The 22,660-nt window shown below is 37.4% G+C and overlaps 1 protein-coding gene across 5 annotated transcripts in view; it reads right to left on the reverse strand.

The window, feature by feature from the left end:
* Positions 1–22,660, reverse strand: part of hnf4a (hepatocyte nuclear factor 4, alpha) — a 148,882-nt gene that overhangs the window by 39,757 nt on the left and 86,465 nt on the right. For 2 of the 5 annotated variants that reach the window (XM_052031089.1, XM_052031091.1), the window contains exon 1: positions 18,215–18,440. The exons of the other annotated variants lie outside the window; for them this stretch is intronic. In XM_052031089.1, the coding sequence (XP_051887049.1) occupies positions 18,215–18,329 (115 nt within the window). In that variant the 5' untranslated portion in view covers positions 18,330–18,440. Of the gene's footprint in view, positions 1–18,214; positions 18,441–22,660 lie in introns of those variants that run through there. 5 annotated transcript variants of the gene reach the window in all.

A 22,660-nucleotide genomic window follows, 5' to 3' on the forward strand; every position in this document is an offset into this window, starting at 1 on the left:
TCCATACAACATTGTGAGTAACTGCAATGCAGCGCTTAAAACTAGTCTCTCTCTTTAGTCTGTGGATGGAGCTGGTGTTGACAATCAGGTAGGAAGAAAATCTTAACAGGAAGCACATATGGCGGGAAAGACCTTCTAAGTCTTTGGATGCCACAATGGAGTGGAAGATGAGAGACCAAGAGATGGTCAGAAAATTATTGGGAGCAGACATTGAGGATCAGTGCCAGGGTCAGCGCCTTTGCAGGACAAAGTAGTGCATAATCAGAGGCAGGACAAGTTAACTGTGGGATAGACACTCCTGTATAACCTAACCCAATGGAGGAGACAGGGATGGCCTTCACTGGATTAACAATTACTGAGTTTGTGGCTAGTGGTAGGATGAAATCAATTGGAGATGACTGTATTTCCCACACCTAATAATTCCTATCCTATCTCATTCTCTCCTCATCCTATAATCCATCCTTAGTCCATTCACCGCAGTTTTACTCTTGTTCCTTTCTCCTTTCAGATAGCTAGAGTGTCCAGGTTTGGCAGTGGAAGGAGAGCAAGAAGGCAGAGAACATGAAGATATGCTCTCACTGTATTTTGTGCTCACAGCCATCTGTTCAATGTGATTAATTAAGAGGATAACTTAATTAATGAGATGAGATCCTCAATGTGGTGAGATAGCAGACATGAGTACCTTGCAACTACAACAGGGAGCAATGGCAGCCAAGATACCAATCCACTAGAGGGTACGTCATACATACCTTCTGCTGCAGAGACAGATGAGGGTTTCATTAGGGCAAGCCACAGAAAACTAATGGATATGCAAACTGCAAAGCTTGATACATTTCAAATTTGCCAGCAATCTTGTATTCACTGGTAAAGATTAAGGACAAATTCAACAGCAATGTGGCAAAGGAGCTTTGGACAGAGCTTGGAGCCAATCCTTTCAAAGATGGAGTGGTTCCAAACTCCATTAATATGATGTAGTGACCATTGATGACCATTTCAGCTTTCATTATATTTGAAGCAAAAGCCATCCAACATGTGGAAACTCAAGTTTTCTGTAGAGATTCAGACACATCAGCTCCTGCCATGCAAGCAGAATCTGCTACTAAGATCGATTGTGAACGACAGAAGGCAAAGTGTTTTGCAGGGTGTTACAGCAGTCCATTAGTCTTCAGATATGTACGGCCTGCAGCATTTTGCTTTTGGATTTGAGCCATCTTGCTCAAAGCTGATTAAAATGCTGAGCCACCACAGTGGGGAACTGACCTCAAACCTGCCCCACTCTTTCAGGAAGACAACTTTCATCTTCCGACCCTTGAGCACTAGATTAAAAGGGCATTTATAACTCTCAAAAGAAGATGGTAAGCAATCAAGTTTCTCACTCATTCCCTTTTGTTAGTCTGAGCAGTGCAAATACAGCACCTGTCACAAGATTCTCATCGATGTATATATCACATTAAACAGATTAATATGTTAACGCATTTAATAGTGTGGACTTGTTGATGTCAAATCAAGTTTGATTAACTTGATTTGAATTGAATGTACGTTTGATTAAGGAAGCATGGTTACTGTTGTATACTTGGATATTGAAAGAAACATTTGGTGTGGTATCATGTGATAAATATTTTATTATAATTGCAGCCTGTATGATTAAAGGTGCAATGGTAATATGGATAATAAATTGATAAAAAAAACAAGCAAAGAGAACTTGAGAGAAATGTTGCTTTTCCAGCTGGAGAGAAGTGTACAATGGTTGGTGTTAAGACTGTGTCTTTTAATGACCTGGACTTGAGTACACTGAGCTAATTTCAAAATTTGCAGCTGAAGATTCAATAGTATATTAAACAGTGAGGAAATAATAACAGATGAGGAGGCCAGAGACTGAGTGGTGAAATGGGAAGACATACACCAATTGAAAAATAACACTGAAACAATTTGATAAGAAGACTGAGGAGAGGCAGCATAAAATAATACAATTTCTAAGAGGGAAACAGAAAGAGACTGATCTGGGGATGTTCATACACAAGCCTTCAAACTTGCAGGAATAGCTGAAAAGGTTATTAAATATATGGAACCTTGACTTTATGGCCAGCCACATAGTCTACAAAAGCAAAGTCCTGCTGTACACTCATTAGACATTAGAAGCATTAAACTGGAGCATTTGTATCAAATTTCGAGTAACTTAGAATGGATGTAAAAAGCCTTAGAGAGTGCACAGAGAAGATTTACTAGAATGACTTGAAGGTTGCGTTATATAAAAAGACTAAGAAAATCATGAGTTGTTTTACATAGACTAGTGAGGGGTAAGAAAGGAAAAAAAAACATGCCTTTGCCAGATGCACTTCACAACCTCAAAACATTTCAAAGTAGTTTACAGTTAATCTAGTACTTATTAAAGAGCAGTTAGCATTAATAAATGGAAAAATGGGAAACACAGCTGCCAATTTTCACACAGCAGGCTCCCACAAACTGGAAAATAATAATGACCAAATCATCTGTTTTAATGATGGTTATTGAGAGATTAATATTGGCTTCTCTACCATAATGGGATCTTTTATATTTTTTAGAGAGAAGATGGGCCCTTGTTTGAGCTTCTGATTTAAATGACAGCACAGTTTTTTTGAGTTTACTTTTCAGGTCTTGACCCCACACTTTTCAACTCAGACAAAAGTTCTTTCAACATGGTTGTGGCTGATGTGAGAACACTTAACAGAGGTCTCAAAATCATAAAGGGTTTTGATGGAGCACACAAGGAGAAATTATGTCCAGTGGCAGAAGGACAGGTAAATCAGGCTACATATTTAAGGTAATTGACAAAAGAGCCAGAGGAAAGAAGAAAAAACATCTTGTGCATATGTAATCTAGAAAACTCTGCTTGGACACAAAGGACAGACATTATCGACTCTTGTACCATCCTGTTCTACAATTCTATGATTAGAATGGGTACCTAAAGCTTGGTTTAGCAAAGAAGGAACCATAAGAATATAAGAAATAGAAACAGGACTAGGTCATATGGTTCCTCATTCATTTCAATGAGAATATGGCTGAGCTTAAGGCAGGAAGAAGGGAAGGAAATTCCAAAGCATGAGGTTTGAAGGAATGGGTTCCAATGTTTGGGTGTGGGAACCTCTGGCCCACGATAAAGGAGGAGCATTGGGGATGGTACTGAGAACCTGAAGCCATGCATTGGGACCACACTGAAACATTGGCAGAAGGATTGCACCACTTCAAACTATCCACCTGCTTTCCCCATCAGTTACTACCTGCTACGTTTGGGGACAAGTCTGCAGTTCCACTTTGGCTTCATTAGTAACACCTCAGAAACCACAAAACCAGAGTGGAATTAAGTCATTCTTGATCCTGAGATACTGCAGAGGGGGGCATCTCAAAGAATGGTATTATTTTTAAGGGATAGAAGAAGAAAGAAGAGTGGGAGAGATATTCATGATGGCAGAGTTAGAGAGGTAGAGACTTCTGAGGAGACCACTTATAGGGCGAGAGGAAACCAAAATAAAAAGGATCAAAGCCATGAACGGATCTAAACATGAACATTTTACAATGGAGACATTGGAACACTGTGCAATATAAGTCAGCAAGGCTAAGAGCTATGCAAGAGAAAGTTGGTGTATGATAGGATAGGGGTAGCATAATTTATGTTGAGGTTTATAGTAGCAGAGCAGTAGGAGGCTGACTGGAAGAGCATTAAAATAGTTGGGTCCAGAGGTGGCAAAGGCACAATATGATACTTCTATCTACTACGCCATCCTAACCAAACCAAGGCTTCCAATGAAAGCGCTGGTTTGTTGTGGAACTTTATATTCATTTCATATAGAATTCTAGATAACTAGGAACTTTGATTCTTTTTATATAGAACTCTTACAAATGGCAGAGGAGAACTTCATTATCCTATTAACCTGGGCTGAATTGGAGAAAAGGGAATCAAAATTGCTTTTTAGTCACTAGCATTTAACACCCAGTAGAATGTTGACCAAAAATCAAGAGTTCCAAAAAATAACTAATATTCCAGTGTCCATTTATGCAAGAGACTAAAAGTAACTTTCTCGTCCTTGGTGTTGGATGTGAAAAGAATGTGTTCAACACTCAGCAAGTTCTTCTGAGCTGTTCCTGATAATTTAATAGTTTTGACCACTGATTCACAGATCAACGGGGTTAATATGGATAACACAGGGTACTCAAACATCCTGATTCATAAATCCAGGGAGAGACGGGCTTTCCTCAGATGCTTCTTTTTATTTGTTTGCACTTCTGAGAATTCATGAAGAATTATTTCCTGAAATCAGTTTGAAAATTACCTTTCACTGGTATGTCCCCCTATTTCCACAGTTTCATTTTAAGCATGATTCCATGTTAGCCATTTCTATACCTTAACCAACAAATTCACCTTTTGGATGCAGCCCCACCACCCCACCCTTCAGCTGAAAACAAAAACCAATGACCTATTTGCTCATTTCTCTTAACTTGGCCTCATTACATCATGGCTCTCCTCTATATTGACTCCACTATTTGAATGTCTCTTTTTTAATGATCAGAACTGGCTTCAAAGTGGATTCTACTATTGACAATACTGTTTAATTATCACCTTCTCTGACTTTTATGTCTTTCTAATTGAACGTGCTAGTAGCTCTGTTAATTGTTGCTTTACATTGGTTGGAAATTACCAGTGTTAAATACACAATATATTCTCCATATCCTTCTGCTTCACGCTTAGTTGAACGACAACACACAAAGTATGTTCCTATGTGCAACTTTTCAAAGTATTGAAATATCCAAAGGATCCAAAATTTGATTTATGTACTGCTAGACAAAATTTTGAGTCACAAATTTATGCAGATCTATGCAGTGAAATGCTAATAGCCTTTTTATATGATGATTAGAAACAATCATAGCCACAATCAATGTTCCATGAAAAATTACAACCAAGAATGATCTTGGGCCCTGTACAAAGCAGCTACCATCATTAGGAAGAAAACTTCGCATTTGTTTTCAAAGGAACAGCTCTAAAAGCTGGAAGCTACTTTCTGCCTTGTTTGCATATACAGAGCATCTATGATAATTATAATTTTTTGACAGATACATTATAATATTTGCATAGGTTACTCAAGATGTGAATCTGGAAACTCCAAGAAATAATTATGAATCCCAGCAAAGATGGGGAAAGGGACTATATTTGATAGCTACAAAAATGGGCATGGGATCATAATGCAATTAACCCATGCAGTGTAGGGTAGCATGCCCACCTTTGTGACCAATATCATCAGTGGATAGTTCCAGTTAAAGGAAGTTTTCAGCAGTTGTTTCAGTTAAAGGTAGCTCTGAAGCTAGCTACTGCCTTTTAATGGAGAAGGTTATTTGCTTCTTCTGACATGCCATCTCAGAGAATCTTCCCTGCAGAACCAAGTAATCCAAAGGAAGCTGGGAATAAAATAGAAAGAGCAGACACAAAGATTCTATTGGTACTTAGTCTTTATTAAGTACCATCAGAAACAATTATTAAGTACCAAAGAACTAATCAAGACGACTCTGCACGAGCCTTCTTAGTTGTAATCTGTGCATACCATACAAGGCTTTCTAACTTAAAAGCCTCCAATTTCTTTTACCACCAAACTTACATCTGCAAGATGTAAGCTGTTTCTGGGAAGAAACAGCTCAAGCAACAGTGCAAAATTTACTTTTGAACTGCAAATCTTTTAAATATTTGGAGTGACTAAATGCAAAACTGATGCTGTCTGAAAAAAATACATGGTAGATGTTCAGACAGAAGAATCGGTTTTCAGTTAATAATAGCAAAGGCCAGAAAACACATAGACCCTGGTCTGAGCTTTTGGAAAAGCAAAACCTTGAAGTAAAAACATTAATGAAGATGCTGAAAGATGTGTGAAATAAAGTAGGTAAATTTGACATTTTTTTTTACAGTTGTAATTTTTTTTTATTCTGCCAGACCTGTTTTTGGTACTGTATGTGGGCACTGCTGGCAAGGATAGAATTTTTTGCTCCATCCCTAAATTCCTGCTTACCAAACTGTTTCAGAAGCATCAGTCTGAGTGATGATGGCAGATTTCCTTCCCTGAGGGAGATGAATGAATCAGATGTTTTTAAAGATAGTCCAATAGTTTCGTGGTCACAGCTTTTTAGATTCCAGGTGAGTTCAATGAATTTAAATACTCCAGTTGCCATGGCAAGATTTAAACAAGTCTTTGGATCAGTAGAGCTCTGATTACTAGTGACATAATGTGAAATCAATTTAACCATTCTGCTACTATGTCTTAATGTGAGCTAATAGCACAACTTAAAATGAGATGGGAAAAACTATGACTCTGATATTTAAGCGGTGCAAACTATATACAAGATTTTAATATGTATGTAATCCCAACATTAATTTTAAACATTTTTCCTATTTGTCCACCAGTTTTAAGAATGTTCTTAAATTTACTCAATGGTTTGGTATCATTTACCATGAAAGTATGTAACAGTTTAAATGTAAATGTGGATAAGAGGTACTGATGGCCATTTGTGCTGTTTTATTAACCTAGGTGTATCTAATCTCTACAATTTTCATAACACTGCTTTGAAGTCTTTGGCACTTCCAATTGCAGTATTCAATTTTTGTTAGTTTGTTAGGAAAGAATAAAGCGTACTGTTTGTATTACACTATGATCCCACAGACTCAAATAGCGCACAGTGCAATGACACAAAGCCCCATCACAATACAAATAATTGAACACAAGTATAAATACTGAACATTACGCAAAGAACTATACATAGTAAAAAAAACAACAGAAATTGTACCAAGTAGCTAACTGTGAATTGCCAAATTTGTCAGATTTCAGTTCTATCTAAAGTTCTCCAGCAATTTAGAAAGAGGGCATTCTTTTCAAGGTGCTAGAAGTGAAACATGTAACAAGGACAAATTTTTACAAATGCAATTCAATATTGCTTAAACAAATAGAGGCTTTTCAAAAGTGACAAAGCTGGAAAGTCTGCTTAACATTCAATTAAACTAGCATAATTCCACAAAACTACTTTAGGAAAGTTCATTGAGGAGTGAATATCATAGCAGCTACAGTCAATAAAGAAGATTAAAATAAAATAAGAGCATACAGCTCCACTGGATTTCCTTGCCAGGATAATTCTGCTATGAATCTCTGCTCTTGACCTGGGTAAACTATCCAGATGTACAGAGAGATCCAAATTTAAATAGGGCCAGGACTGTGGGTGCAGCGGGCTGTGGGGTTGTGGTGTCTAAACCAGCATCTGGCAGTTGTTTATTCTTCAGTCAAAAGTTCCAGTCAAAAAGAGTCTTTCAAAAGGCTTTTCACCATGTTACAATGCTTATCATTCAATTTTGTTCAGGGAAACATGTCTGTAAGAAATATTAAGTCACAAAATTCTGTTTCTCTACCTCAAAGTTATTTTTATTAACCATACTTTGCATGACACATATTAACATGACACATGTTTGCATATACTTTTCCCCGTGAAGTATTGTAATAACTGCTTTACTAAGTTACAAATTACCTTCTGCCAACATAGAGCGGGGTGGTGGGGGTGGGGGGAGGTTTAAATCTATAAAATCCATAATTTTATGTATTACCCAGATAAAATGAAAAAAAACATTAAATTTCACATATCTAACTGATATTTCAACAATCTCCGCAACTTCCTTTGTGATCTAATATTGAAATCAGATGAAATAAAACCTTCCAACTAAGTAAGATTTTTTTTACGCAAGTAAATGTACTGAATTATTTTTGAAGTACTGAAGTTAGCCAGGATGCCTTAATATTTATCAAACTTGCTAACAACCCTATTTTGATTTTTTACACTGATGTTAAATATCTAACATTTTTTAAACTTGTCTCTTATTTGTTCCTGTGTCATGCCTCCAAAGTTAGTCTTCCCATCCATACAATGATGGAAAAATCAAAAAATTACAGATGTTGGAAATTTGAAATACAAAAATAAAATGTTGGAAACACTCAGAAGATCAGACAACATCTGCAGAAAGAGGAAGAGAGTTTATGTTTCAGGCTGCAGAGCTTTCATCAGAACTGGGAAAGGAAGAAGACAAATGGATTAAAGAGAGGGTGGAGAAAGAATGGAGTGAGGGATTCCCAGTTTACAGATCTTTCTGGGAAATAGATTAATGAAGGAAGTCAGAAAGAGGAAATAGATAAAGGTTCATGTAACTCTGAAATGCAGGTTCAGAGTTGTTGCTGAAACCTGAAATCAAAAGGAGCTACCTAGATCAGGCAATGCCTGTGAAAAGAGAAAAACCGAGTTAATACTGAGGTTGGAAAACCTTGCAGCAGAACTGGTCATTTCTGGTACAAGCAGAACAGGCAGCTTATCTGGAATAGTTAAAATTGAAACTGAGTCCTGATAGCCGCAGCATGCCTAGATGGAAAATGATGTGCTGTTCCTTAAGCTTACATTGAGCATTGTTGGAACAATCCAGAAAAGCAGATAGGTCAGAGAAAGAGCTGGAGGGAGAATTAAAATGATACACAACTTGAAATTCGTGGTCAGCCTTGTGGTCTGATTGGAAGTTTCTGATAAGTGTTAACACCGTGGATTCTATTTAACTTTCCTCTGGCATTTTAACTCATTTATTTTCAGCATTTGATGTCTCCATTAAACTAACAAAAATATCATCCAGTTTAATTGAGCATTTTCTCACTGAACTGACAATGGTAAATTCTAAATTTCATTCTTCATCTTCCGTGTCAGAAAGTGATGGTGCACAAGGACAGACCAGGGAACTGAACCTGTGATGATCCCTGTTCTGCTCAATGCAATGACTTCCCAAGACAGTGAAAATCAAAAAAAAACTGCAGATGCTGGAAATTTGAATAAGTATAGAAAATATCAGAACTACTCAGCAGGTCAGGCTCCAGGTACCCAGAGTTTTCTAGGAACGGAAATGAATAGAGGGATATGAACCTAATGCAAGCAAATGGGATTAGCGTAGACAAGCATCATGGTTGCCATGGATGAGCAGGGCTGAAAGGGCCCATTTCTGTGCTGTAAGATTCTATGACTATGATTCTGTTCCATCTCGTTTTCAGACTTCCTAATTCATGCTTCTTAATCCAAAAATTCAGATGGAGATGAATCAGAGCTGGGAAACTTTGCCCTGCTGCTCTGTGATAATGTGGAGGCAAACTGTGAACTGTAGGTGAGAAATCCTTTCAATTGGACATTAGTGTCAGAAATTCAAGCAGCTCTCAAACCATTTTCTAACCATAAATAAAGGTACATGTGCTAGGTCTTCCACAAAGTGCTTCTGACAGGAACAGCTCCTCTAGTGACAGGATCAGATCCTCAGTGGCAGGGCAGACTCAAAACTTTCTTTTTATTTCACATTACCTGGTTTCTCATGTTATGTTGTTCTCTTTTAAGGCAGTCAATGTTGTAGTTTACAAAATAATTCCTGAAAGATTAATTTTGAATATTGCAATTTCAAAATATGGCAATTAAAGCTTGAAACAATCTCAAAATTTCATCAAATGTGGTGAAGTCTCGATAATTCAAATTTTGGAGCTCATTATTACTGAACACAGTTCTCACTTTTGGAATAAAGGTGAGACAAAACTGGGAATGTACTTTTGTACATTTCCTGGTTGTATTAGATGGAAATGCTTCTAACTTTGCGCTTAATTATACTTTCTTTGATTACATTTTGAAATAAATCCTGGTTAGTTATTTCAATCTCTAACTAAAATGATTTATATATAGCATTTTATGCAAACAATTAAAACAAATGATTTTCAGATAAGTACATCATTGGTACTGAAATTTCACCCTAAACTGCATGGGAAAAAGAGGACTTCCATTTATATGGTATTTTCTGTAACTTTCTCTAAAGTTGTGAAATAATTCTGAAGGGTGTTGTAATGTAGGAAACATGGCAGCCAGTTTGTGCCTATCAAGTTCTGACAAATAGTATCGATGAATGGGCTGGAACATATTCCATCTGGCTCATCACCCATTCTTGTGCCCCATATTAATCTACAGGCTCTCAGATAACTTCTGAAGTGCACAGAGTATCACACAACTGTCAAGGAATACTTCTTCCAGCATTTAGCCACTGAGATGTTCATGTCATGGTTTCCCCAGTTGACAAACTGCTGGCGTTATTGAAGGTGATGTTATGGACATGCTTGGCCCTGCAGGGAGGGTTGGAAACCTCAGGGCTGGAGACAAAGACATCTGAAAAGACTAACCCTAGAAAGTCTTCAGTTCTACCTGGACTATTCTGCTGAACAATGTACTTGCAGGTTCAGGTTTTCCAGTTTGGGAAATTCACGTACCTAGACTGTGCTCTTCATCAATGCCAAGACCACGTTGGCTCTCAGTTTCCTTGCTAGGGGATCGTTCCAAGTGCAGAACAAGCTTGCCAACCAAAGACATCAGCCAATGTCAGAGAAAGAGCAGCAAAGTGACCCAGAGCCCAAGGTCCATGAGGCAGGGACTGGAGAGCAGCAGGAGCAAATGACCAGGAAGAAGAAGAATATCACTGAGGGTTGTCCCTGCTCAATGCCCACAGCTTCATCTCCCAGCTGGGCACAGGAGAGAAGCATTGTTGCTACAGGCCATAAGAGATTCCCTAATACAGAGAAGCAGGAGCCTGCAAAGTCATAGTCCTCAAGGCTAACCAAGTGATCCATTCCACTTGCCAATTGTTACCAACAACATTGTAATAATCAGAAAACAGAGGCCAGATTATGCACAATGATCACACCCATGCTTTAACGTATCTGCACTTATCATAGCATATCAACAAATGAATCTGTGATCCAATTGCTGAAATGCTCACCACAGCTTCTCTCTTTGAACAAGATGCCACTCATCAGGACAAAGAACTCCTTCCATAACACAAAATACACTTTCATGTCAGGATCCCTTCACTGCTTGTGTAAACAGTCATCAGGAACTTGAATGATTTAGACTGCTGTTCAGTGTTTTTCGTGGCCATTTTACAGTGTAGCCAAGGCAGTTTGGAGTAATGCACATCACAATATTTTGAACAGACTGGCATGCAATAGAAAGGGAAAGGAGTTAAGTAACTAATGATTCAAGCCAGTGAAGTCAACCCTCATTCAGTGATCCCTATGGAACTGAAAGTGAGGTTCATTCTAAGCTATGGGACTGATAGACCATTTCAATGTCCACAATAAGGAAGAACTGTTGAATTCTCAGCATTGGAAATGCTAGCTTTCAGTCTGTTCACAAAAAATTGGATGTGATCAACACAGCAACACACTCCCTTACACAAGCAATTATTTTTTGACTGGCACTTCCTCACCTATTTTATCTCTTTCAATCCCATGTTTGAAAAGGGGCTTCTTGTGAATGAAGAACATCGAGTGGCCGTTCGATCTCATCAAGCGATTCCGAATTAGAGTCAGATTTATTATTGCGGACATATGATGTGAAATTTGTTGTTTTGCAGCAGCAGTACAGTGCAAAGACAAAAATATATAAATTACACAAATAAATAAAGAGTGCCAAAAAAGGTAAAAACAAAGTGACGTTCATTGGTTCATGGACTGTCCAGAAATCTGATGGCAGAGGGGACAAAGCTGTTCCTGAATCATTGAGTTTGGGTCTTCAGGCTCCTCTACCTCTTCCCTGATGGTGGTAATGAGAAGAGGGCATGTCCCAGATGGTGAGGATCCTTAATGATGGATGCTGCCTTCTTGATGTACTTCCTCTTGAAGGTGCCCTCGATGATGGTGGGGAGGGTTGTGCCTGTGATGGAACTGGCTGAGTCTACAACCCTCTGCAGCCTCTTGTGATCCTATGCATTGGAGCCTCCGTACCAGGCTCTAATGCAACCAGTCAGAATGCTCTCCATCGTGCAGCTATAGAAATTTGTAAGAGTCTTTGGTGACATACTAAATCTCCTCAAGCTCCTAATGAAGTAGAGCCGCTGGCATGCCTTTCTTTGTGATTACATCAGTGTGTTGGGCCCAGGATATCCTACAGACTCTGTAGGAGACCCTCCCTCAGAGTTTGCCATTGTAAGTTACTGTAAATGCAGCTCAAGCAAAGAAGATTCCAGGCATTGGAATCAACTTCAAATGGAGGTAATACTCAGTCATTGCAAGAATAAAATGGAAGCTATGGCATGTCACATTAAATCACAATCATGTACTGTGCTGCAGCAAGGCAATCCTTTTGATCTGAAGAGCATCCCTCACCAGCTAGAATTACATGGAATTACCAGCCTTATTGGGGTGAGGCATCACAGACCTCTGAGACTCCTCTCTACATACTGAAATATATTATTCTCAAATATTCGAAGGCTTGATCTTAGTGTGAGGGGTGGAGGGGATTGAATGTCAAAAAAGGGATGAGGGTGGGTAGGTGCAGGGAATGTGGATAAAGTCACTGTGTTTGTTGCAAGTGTGTTTGTCTGTGTTGGGGGGTGTGGAGGGAGAGGATGAGAGAGAGGGTAAGGTTTAGAGTGGTTGTCAGCTCACCCTGACATGTTCGGTATGCACATGAAATTTATTTCTGAATTGTTCTCGTTCTCGAAGCAGACAACTGGAACGACTTCTTGTTTTGGTGGTAAAGATCTAATCTATAGGTATAAGTGCTTTATTTCATATTTCCAGCACCGGTAATATTTTGATTTTGAACAGTAGTCACATATATCCAACTTGAAATCTTAAACTAAATTTTAACAACAAAATCCTCTACTTTAAAGTGTCTTGAAATCTAATTTTAGTTCTGCGATGCTGGAAATCCAATATACATGACCAGATGAAATAAAGCATAATTGATGTTAGGAAAGACTGTAATGCTTCTCAGGATTTAAATGGTTGCATAAATTGTTCATAAAATGTACAGCCTGACAATTTTATCACTCGATAAATCCTGATTAAGATCTTTAAAATATGTTGTCTGATTGGAATCCACTCTTAAGTTGTTATAGGTGGCTTTCAACACTGACAATAGGTCCAGATACCACATAAATAACAAGATCATCATTTGGCAAAGTAAATAAACGTACAGAAGGTTAATTTATTACCATAGATAACACACATAGATTCAGGCACACAATTAACCATTGCCTGATGGGGATTTTTAGATGTTGTGATCTTATCACACTCATTTAAAACAAACATTTTTCTTCTTTCCAAAGTTGTCGAAGCCATTGCACCCAAGAAGTTGTGTGAGAGGAGATGAAGGCTTGAATACTGTAAGGCACCTATTCTGATAAATATGTTTACAGAATATTATAAAGATGATTAATAAAGTAGAATTTTTCATTAAACTAATTCCTTAACTCAAAACCTTTGAACATTTGCTTTCATAGTTTGGTTAAAAAATATTGGATTGGCAAGAGGCAATTTCCAAATTGTCTTGCATTATCAGAAGGACCTCCAGGATAGATGCAGCATTGTTCAGGTTTGGATACAATTCTTACATTGCTTCAATATCATGGCTTAATCTTGGGGTCAATATCCACTAGGGCACTTCTATTTTCAATCCAAGCAATCCCCAAATTTCTTCTGAGTGAGGTAATCTCTGTCAACATACATAAATGTTAATGCAGGATTTCCTAACCTCCAGAGGTGGGGATTAAATTGCCACATTCTTGCTTTTCTCTGATTATTTTATCCATGAAAACACATCTGAGAAGATACTCGTAACAATATGAAAACACTATTTAGTACTTTCCTTGATGGCCTGGATCTTACAGTCAGTGCCAAAATGAGGGCTTTCACTGCTGACTTCAAAGAAAGCTGCCCACAAAGAGGTAGTGATCTCTGTGGCTTGAAATTCTCCCTTTCCAATGTTATTTTTTGTTCAACAACAGCTCCAATGACTGTCTGGCATCTAGCAAAAGTATTGTCATCAAGCAGGCTGACAAACCAGTCACACTGAAAAATTCTCATGGGCAACAAACTAAGAAGTTAAAGCACAATTTTAATACCTTATAGAAGAAATAAAATAAAGTTCATGTCAGGAGCAAAAAATTAGTGAAAAAACTGGAATATCAAAACTCAAATGAATAAAATATATTTTAAAAGTATAAAATTTTGAAATTTTTATCTGAGGGAACGCTAGTTCACAAATATAAAATTAGCTTTCAGGGGCAGAAAGCTTAGAATGCAATTAAAACTTTGTTAAGCTTCATTCAACAAGGAGCAAAATTTTGTTCTTTTCTTACGCTGAGTTTAGTTGGTCAATAGTTTAAGTTTTCATGGATAAACTGACTTCTCCTGCTTAAACCAGGAAGGGTGCAGTAACACACCTTGTGGAGCAGCAGAGAAAGGCAGACAGCAACATCTGGATTTCCACATTTACCACTGAATGCACACACTCCAGAAACAGCTGTCAGTTTACAAAATAATGACAGAATTTGCTGACCATTCCATAGAATTGGAGAAGTTTGTAGTACATAATTTGACACATTTTGTTTTTGTCAGATGAATTTTCCAATCTTATAATCCTTTCCACTTCTTTTGATTTTGATCACATGACAACTCGAGATCCAAGTATGTTTTAAGTCCATTGAAGATTTCTGCTTTTCCCACCTTTTTTGGACAGGAGTCACTGAGGAGCAAAAAATATTTTCATCTCCCGTTACATGCTTTTATGAACCATAATACATCTGTCAGCTTTTACTGCGGTGAAAGCTTCAAAGTAATCTTGTTATTTACTTTTCTACTAAAAAAAAGTGGATCTTTAAGTGCTGTATGTAGCTTGCTAATATTGTTTGATCAGTCCATTGGTATTTTGATACAGTTTTAGTCTTTTTTCCTCATAATCGGTCAGGTAGCCATTTTTTTGCCACATCATTTTGTCCCATCTGCAAAATTTGGACCATTATTTTTAACACTGAATAAGGGGAAATTTTTTAATCCAAAGCTATAGCATGACACGTTTCTCTCTTGATCAAATATAAAATATTCTTTGCCTGAACCATTATTTAGCTTTGACTGCAATGCTTCAGAACTGAAGAGAAATTCAACTGAAAATAGAACTGTGATTTACAGAGTTGAATTATGCAAAAACATTCCTGTTGGGAATGAGCAGGAAGGACAGGCTTGGAAGTTTATCTGCTCAACCATGCACTGACCCCAGAAATCCTGCACTGCACTGCTCCATTGAGCTCCAAGTGGCTGGTTTTTACCTCTTTATGGAGTTCAATGGGGCAGTGCAGCCTTCCACAGATTTTCCAGCTCATAGGCTAGGAAATCTGTCTGCTGAGCCTCCACCAGGTTAGACCTGGCACAAATACATTGAAATGAATGGGAAACAATGGCTGCAGATAGAAGGGTGAGTGGACTTTTTAATTTGATTTACATCTGGAAGTTTAAAGCTTTTTAATGTGCATAAATATTCTTTGGTTTTTAATTTTATAAAAAACAATTATAATATTTTTAATTTCAAAGTATTTTTTTTCATAGTTCCCAAGTCCTTATGAATGCTTCTGAAAGGGAAAGATCTCTACAGACACAATTTCAAAGGCAGCTTTGAAGGGCGGTGATCCTGGGGACAGGGCCTCAGCAGCTGTTAAGCTATTCCAGTAGTACAGCCAACCACTTCCAATCAGAGAATCTCTGTGCTGTTTTGCACTGAGTTTGGTCTCTCTGATCAGACTGGAGCTGACTTCTGACCAGAAGACTGCACCCCAGACCAAACTAAAGAAACACTTTTGTCCAGGAACAGGTGACTGGTGATCTCAGGATCAGGGAAGGAAATGGAAAAATATAAAAAATGAAGGTTATGATTGGCTATATCTATTTCAGTCAGTTCATTTCTCCATTGTTCATGCCTGCAGCCAAGGATTTTTCAAACCTGGGTGACTGCACTCTGCTTTAAAATCCAACACAAAAACTAAACTGTCCTTTCCAAATTCCTTATGAGAAACAATCGTCAAGAAACTTCAAAGCATCATAAAGCTTTTAAGTTTTGGGGTAAGGTGTTATTCTTATATTTGCACCAGTGGAGTGGCAGCAGTGTTAGTGGCAAAGACTGCATCAGAAAGGTGCAAGTCCCTTTTCTGACATTGAAACAGCATACTCGAGATGGATGTAGCAGAACCTGAAGTTGGAAGTGAAATAGCTAGTAAAACTTACATTCCAAGTGGACAGGGTATCCTCGTCTCCTATTTGGGAATGCAATGAGTGAAATACATTATTGATCGTATGTTCTGCCATTTGTACTTTAGCTACAATCTGAATGCCTTGGTCTGATGTCACCGCGGAGTACAAATGAGTAAAAAAAAGGCTGAATTTCTTGCCACAATCTCAAGTGATTGAGATACAGAAAATAGCCTATTTAGAAAAGAAGCTCACTGACATACTTTAAATTCTTCAGGCTGACCAACTGAAAGCATGCTTATGCCATGGGATGTCATCTTAACAGGACAGGCCTGTAAACAAGTGATTAGAATCAGGCTAAAAAATGTATTGAATAGAATCAATTCACTGATTGAGTTTGTAGCATGCCTACAAAGGAACTGGATGGCCACTGATTCACCTAAATGAGTAAAGACCAGTCCTGGTTTCAAACCTACCCAATAGTTGGAAAGCAAGACTTTTGAAATGTTATGGAAACTTGCAAAGTAGGTTTTCTTTAAAAAGATTTATATACCTTTAACCCACTCCATTGTGCACCAGCAGGTATTGCTATCAGTATTAAGCAAGTTATCTTATTGACAAGCTTTTAACTAGACTGAGCTATCTCATACAAAGGTTTGTACTATCCAAAGACATCAGCGGACAGTGAAAACTTAAAGGCATACTTGGCTATATCCAAATTAAGAAGAAAGATCCAAATATAACATTATATTAATTACATAGAAGTCACCAAATAATAAAAGCAATGTTTGTAACAACCAACTGTCAATTCTAGCTTCAAATAATCGATCTTGTCCTGGATTTAGGCCCTTGAACTAGTTTTCATTCTAATGTGCTTCCATGTCAATTTGAGTTGTGGTAGTTACTGATCAATGATAATTTTATAATTTTTTACTGACCTATTTGAAGACTTTCAGAAGAATTTGATTTTCATAATTTAAACAGTATTATTTAGGTAGGTGATGTGTGGGACTGTACATTCATGAAAATATCCTGAAATTGACATGTGGTGAAGATTTGTTTTTTTTAAAAAATCAGTAAAGGTGACACAGTCATTTGGGCAGCATGTGGTAACTTCTAATGGATGTTATAAACACAATTTATTACATGGGTACAGTAACTATCTGTCAGTTTCCAGCTGAAGTGGTCCTTTAAATATTATTTATGTAAAAGCTTTTCTAAGCATGTTTCATATCAAACTTAAACAATTCTCTTTAACATTTGAAACATATTTCATTTGCACCTTTTAAATGTCCTGAAAACTAATCAGCAGAGCCTGTAAAATACCCTAAATATGGATTATTCAGCATTTGTTTTACTCTCTCAATGACTGTGGTAAAAATAGTTGTAGTAGATTTTGAGACCAGAATTAACAAGTTTTTCACTACTAAATTATCTTTTCTGGTTCAGACATAAAGCATACCCATCATGTATTCAACTGCTCTCATTCTGAAGGGATAACAAATTAATTAGTAATCTGTAAAAGGTAATTTCAATGTAAAACTGATCATACGGACCCTGATACTGAGCACAGCCCTTGAGAAGCAATCTCACGATGTTATTTTTATACAAGGCCAGGGTGAGCAAAACAAATTTTAGATAAGTATTTGAAACAATGTACTAGTCTGTAGGATGGCAATAAGGTTAGAGGTCATAAAGAACCTGATGATATAGGTATCTACCTAACAAAATCTTTTGAACATCCATTATAAAAATTAGTAGGCAAGTTATTGTATGTAATTTTTTGTGCATTTACAGCTTCTTGAAAGCACAGATGTTGGAATTTATTTTCCTACCTTGCCTAATTGAAAACCTTAAAGAAAACTATTTAACTTCTAACAATCTGAAACACTTGCGAAAGTATTAAAAGGATTTTATCAATTATATTGCAATAGGTCACCATAGTGTGAAATTGACTGTTCAGTGTATGAAGCACACCAGAATCTTCATAACTTCTAATTAACCATTCTGTAGATTGATTTTTCAACTTTGCTGATTACTCAAGAACCAACAGAAAAAGCTACACTTTGGCAAATTGCACATCTTATCAATCCCGGTATTAAATCCTATAAACTGACAGTAAAATGTTGGGAACTCACCATTACCCATTGCTAACACTTGCATATTCTCAAACTCCAGAGTTGTGTAAGCAGGATCTAAGGCTGCTGTGTAATCTGGCAAATCCATTTCTATCAGAGCTTTCGACAAGCGCATCGTTACCAAAACTCCACAATCCTCCTTTCAGTGAACTTCTCTGAAGGTTGACGACCACTCTGCCAGGCTTGCATTGACTGAGTCTCTATCAGCTATGATGTTTAACAAGTATTTTACTGAAATGAAGCACAAACTACTAGTGATATATGCTGATGAGGGGTGGAGGGATTTTCATGTTAATATTTAATCTCTTCTTCTATCAATATGTTTTTTTTTAAGGCACTGATTTCTGAAGCAGCTTATTATTTAATGACATGCAGTTTGCTGATCTCAGCTACTGTTTCATTAATAATTGTTAGCAAAAGACGATTGGACCAAGCACAAATTATATTCTGTTTTCTTTCTGCCGTCATTCCATACTGTCATCCGCCATAGCTAAACAACATACCAGGAAAGAAGATGAAAGGAAGATAAAGTGAGTTTCCATGTGCGATATAACAAAGTTTATATATACTATAAGATTCAAGAGAAACTTTACTCTGAAAGGCCAACAACCACAGTAAAGCTCAAGTTTCCCCATTTACTACTAACGTAAAATAAATATGTATTAAAATATTTACAGTCCAAAGTTAGTAATGAATGTATTGCATTCAGTATCAACATGGTGCAGATAAAATAAAGCTCATACACTACTGTTTATTATTGTTTACTCGGACTTAAAATGCTACTAATAAATTGCAGTTAGTCGGTAAATGATTTGACTGTGTTACCCTGAAGAAGTTTTCAGTGATATGACTCTTTTTGAATTTTTCTGCAATTAAAAAAAAGCCAGGAAAAGTCCCTAATCTAAGTTTTGCAATAGGTAAATCAGTATAAGATATGTTATGGGACAATGCCTTTAATTGCACATCTCTCTTTTCTACTGTAATCATTAATGGTTCAATTCTGATCCCCATTCTACTGGCTGTTTGCTCCTGTTAACTCTCTGAATATTCCTGCCCCTGCACATTCATGTGTGCACATAGTTTCCTTTTCCTACTTACAGTTGCTGCTTTTTACATCTATCATCTCTCTAACTTGACTTTTTTTTGTAATGATAAACTATATTTTCACCATCCAGATCGCTGCAATTTTACTTCCATTTTATTGGGAATCAAATTGGATAAGTTCTTATTGAGTTCATAAAGGGTCCTGGAACAAATCAGATCCTGATAATTGGAGAAGAACAATATTATACTAGAAGCTGATATTACTTGTTTGCTAAAATTTTATGTGAGGAATTCATGATTACTAAACGTTAGTGTAGCTTCTCTTACTTACTCCCTTAAATATGACTGCATTTACCAGCTGTGTAGTTTAAGCATATGTTCTTTTAAAGACCGTGTATTATTTTTCTTTATTAAATAAAATAAGCACCATTAAAAAAAGAGGATGTAATAAGAGTCTGCTTTTGTCTTTTCTTAATCTCCATATTCTTTATTTTATTCAAAATACTAAATTGACTACAAATAATCAATACTAACATCAGCTGGAACCCTTTGCCATTGCCTGGCAGAGTGGGTCACACAACTGTAATAGAATAGTTTTCATTTCAATTGATTATACAGTTTATACACTCAAGAGCTGAAGCTAAAATTTATCTATTGTTACAAATATGGGCAAACCCAAATAGATTGATTTCATTACAGTTTACAGTGAAGTCACAGATTAAATGATAGAAACATGACTCATTGGGGGTCTCGGGGAGTAAAAGTGGCCTATGTAAGCAAATCACTGAAAAGTTGCAGAAATATACAAAAAGTGGAGGAACATACTTCCTTGTAACCAGGCGGCTAGAATTTAACAATAGCAATTTTGCTGCAGATCTACAAAGTGTGTGTTAGGTCATACTTTTAATAATGTATAAGGTTCTGCACTTCTCGCCTGAAGATGATGCACTGGCATTGGAAACAGTGCAACACAGATTCATTGTGATATTACAACAATTTAAAGGATTAAATTATGAGAGGAGTTACAAGTAGCCTTGTAATCCTTGACAAAGGATTTTGAAAGATATAGAAAGGTTTGATAAAGTTGTTAACAGTACTTAATGAGATCAGTGATCTCTTTTGACCTCAACTACAACCTCACATGCATGCCTCAACTGTTTTGCCCTTGGAGGTTAAGTTCATGGTCATTCTGAGCTTCTGTCCTCAGGATTGTTCCAGGCCGTGCTGCTGCTCTGCCGCATCGCACAGCTAACTTAGTTGGTTCTAAAGTGTCCAGGCATCATAAAAGGCACCAGGTGAATGCATATATTCCTTCCATACATTTGTCAGTGATTTAGAATGACAGGGTAAATAACAGTATGAGATTGTTATACTGTTAGGCAAAAGCCTGTTCACTCCTCCTTTCAATTAGATTTTAGTCTGAGTTATCTGCAACACAGGAAAATGATGAGAGAATGCTCCCCTTGTGCTACTATGGGTTTTCAATTGTGTTGGCTCTTGGTACATTTAAACTCCAAAACAACTAAACATTGCCTGTTATGGGCCCAGAGGCTTCCAAAATATAGGCACATTCTCCTTGGTATGGAAAAACAAAATCAGGAAATTGTTAGTATAATAATGAACTATGTACAGGATCTTTTGTGTGAACTTTTGACATAATGCCTAACAGAGGCAAGAAAAGGTGGGTGCTGTGAGTTGAGGAAGCTTGCTTAGACACAACATCTTATTAGGATCTATCCATAGGTAGTGGGTAACAGGATTGGTGGTGGCAAGTGTAGCTTTAGACCACAGAGGATGAAACTGGTGTTAACCTAAAGCAAAAAAAATGTACACAACAGATTGGCAGCTCGTTCAACTCTCTTCCACTCCCACACCTCATCTTTACCAATCTGATGGCAAAGAAAGTCAGTATGGATGAAAAATTGGCTGTCAATTTGCTATTGTTCATTTTGCACTATTACTCAAGACCAATTTCACCCCCCAGAGAGAACAAATGACTGAATACAAAGAGGCTGTACAAAGGAAAGTATTGGGGTGGAGAATAGTTTCTTTGGTCACTTTGGTAGATTTGATTAATTTTTTTTCCAACTACAAGCCCACAACCATCATCTTCCATAAAATTTGGCAAACCCGAAGTGATCAGAGCCAGATCAATGTCATCAAAGAGACTTAGTAATTTCTGATCATTTATAGCTGACTGACGTGTATTTACCAGGATGTTTTATAGAATTTAAATCTATAAACTTTCAGGAAACTCTGTTCATTAATAAGAGCAGAAGTAACACCGAAGGCCAAAGTCAATAAACATATTTTCCCATTCCAATACAAATTTAGGTTACGACAATATTGTAATAAATATTATCAATGTATTGTCACCAGCACCAAGCTTTGATAGCTGCTGTCTTCCTTGCATTTATTTTTCTACTGAATCCACATCTTCACCATCCTGAGTTCTGCGTTAAGAGCTAGGCAACTTTAAAACCTGCAGCTGAGTCTCGAGAAAGACTTACTCCCTCTTGGGGCCATCCAGGTGCAGCCAAGAATCTGCTGGCATGACTCATACACTTCTTCTGCCCAGCAATGCTGCAATCTTAGCCTGGGACAGCCAACAAATCAGCATTGGGGCCATAGGTCAACTGGAACTCCAATCCTACTGCCATTCTGACAGGAGAACCAGCAATGTGAAATTTCAGGCCCATAATTTACGACAAACCAGAGAAATGTCAAAAAAACACAAATCAATGTAGAAGTCAGATTATAGGAGGGAAAAGTCGATATTTTATCCAGAGAGGTTTACAAATAAGTTGTCATACTCTTGAGTCAACAATAATAATGTGCATTAGTATAAAAACTTTAAAAATGTAAAACTATCCAAAGCACTGAAGTGCAAGGAAAAATGGATAAGGTGCCACAGAAGCAAAGTTGTGTGAGCGAGGTAAAGGCCTAGGGACTGGCAGCACCTTCAGGCATCTTCGGTGAGTGAGATGTATAAAAAGAGAGGCAGAAATGTAAGGCAGAGGCATTTGTGAGGGGCTGTGAGGTCAAAGTGCTCCTGTTGATGTCAAAACGCAGGCTTTGGTGAACGTTGGGTTTCTGTGAGGTTAGTAAGTAGTGATCTGGTAAGGTTTTTGTTTACTTCTCTTTCTTAGTAGAAGGGTTCTAGGGATAAAGAAATGGAAGCTAGGGCAGTGGTATGTTCCTTCTGTGGTATGTTCCTCCTGTAGAATGTGGGAGATCAGGGACATTTCTGCTGGAAGTGATGATACCTGCGGGAAGTGTGTCCAGCTCCAGTTCTGTCAGACCACATAGAGCAGGAGGAAGTGTGGTTGGACTCGCTATGGAGCAGCTTGGATGTGGAAAATTTTGTAGATAACATGGTTAGTAAGAGGTATAGAAGAAAGG

Source organism: Pristis pectinata, chromosome 16, assembly GCF_009764475.1.
Source record: "Pristis pectinata isolate sPriPec2 chromosome 16, sPriPec2.1.pri, whole genome shotgun sequence".
Taxonomy (NCBI): Eukaryota; Metazoa; Chordata; class Chondrichthyes; order Rhinopristiformes; family Pristidae; genus Pristis; species Pristis pectinata.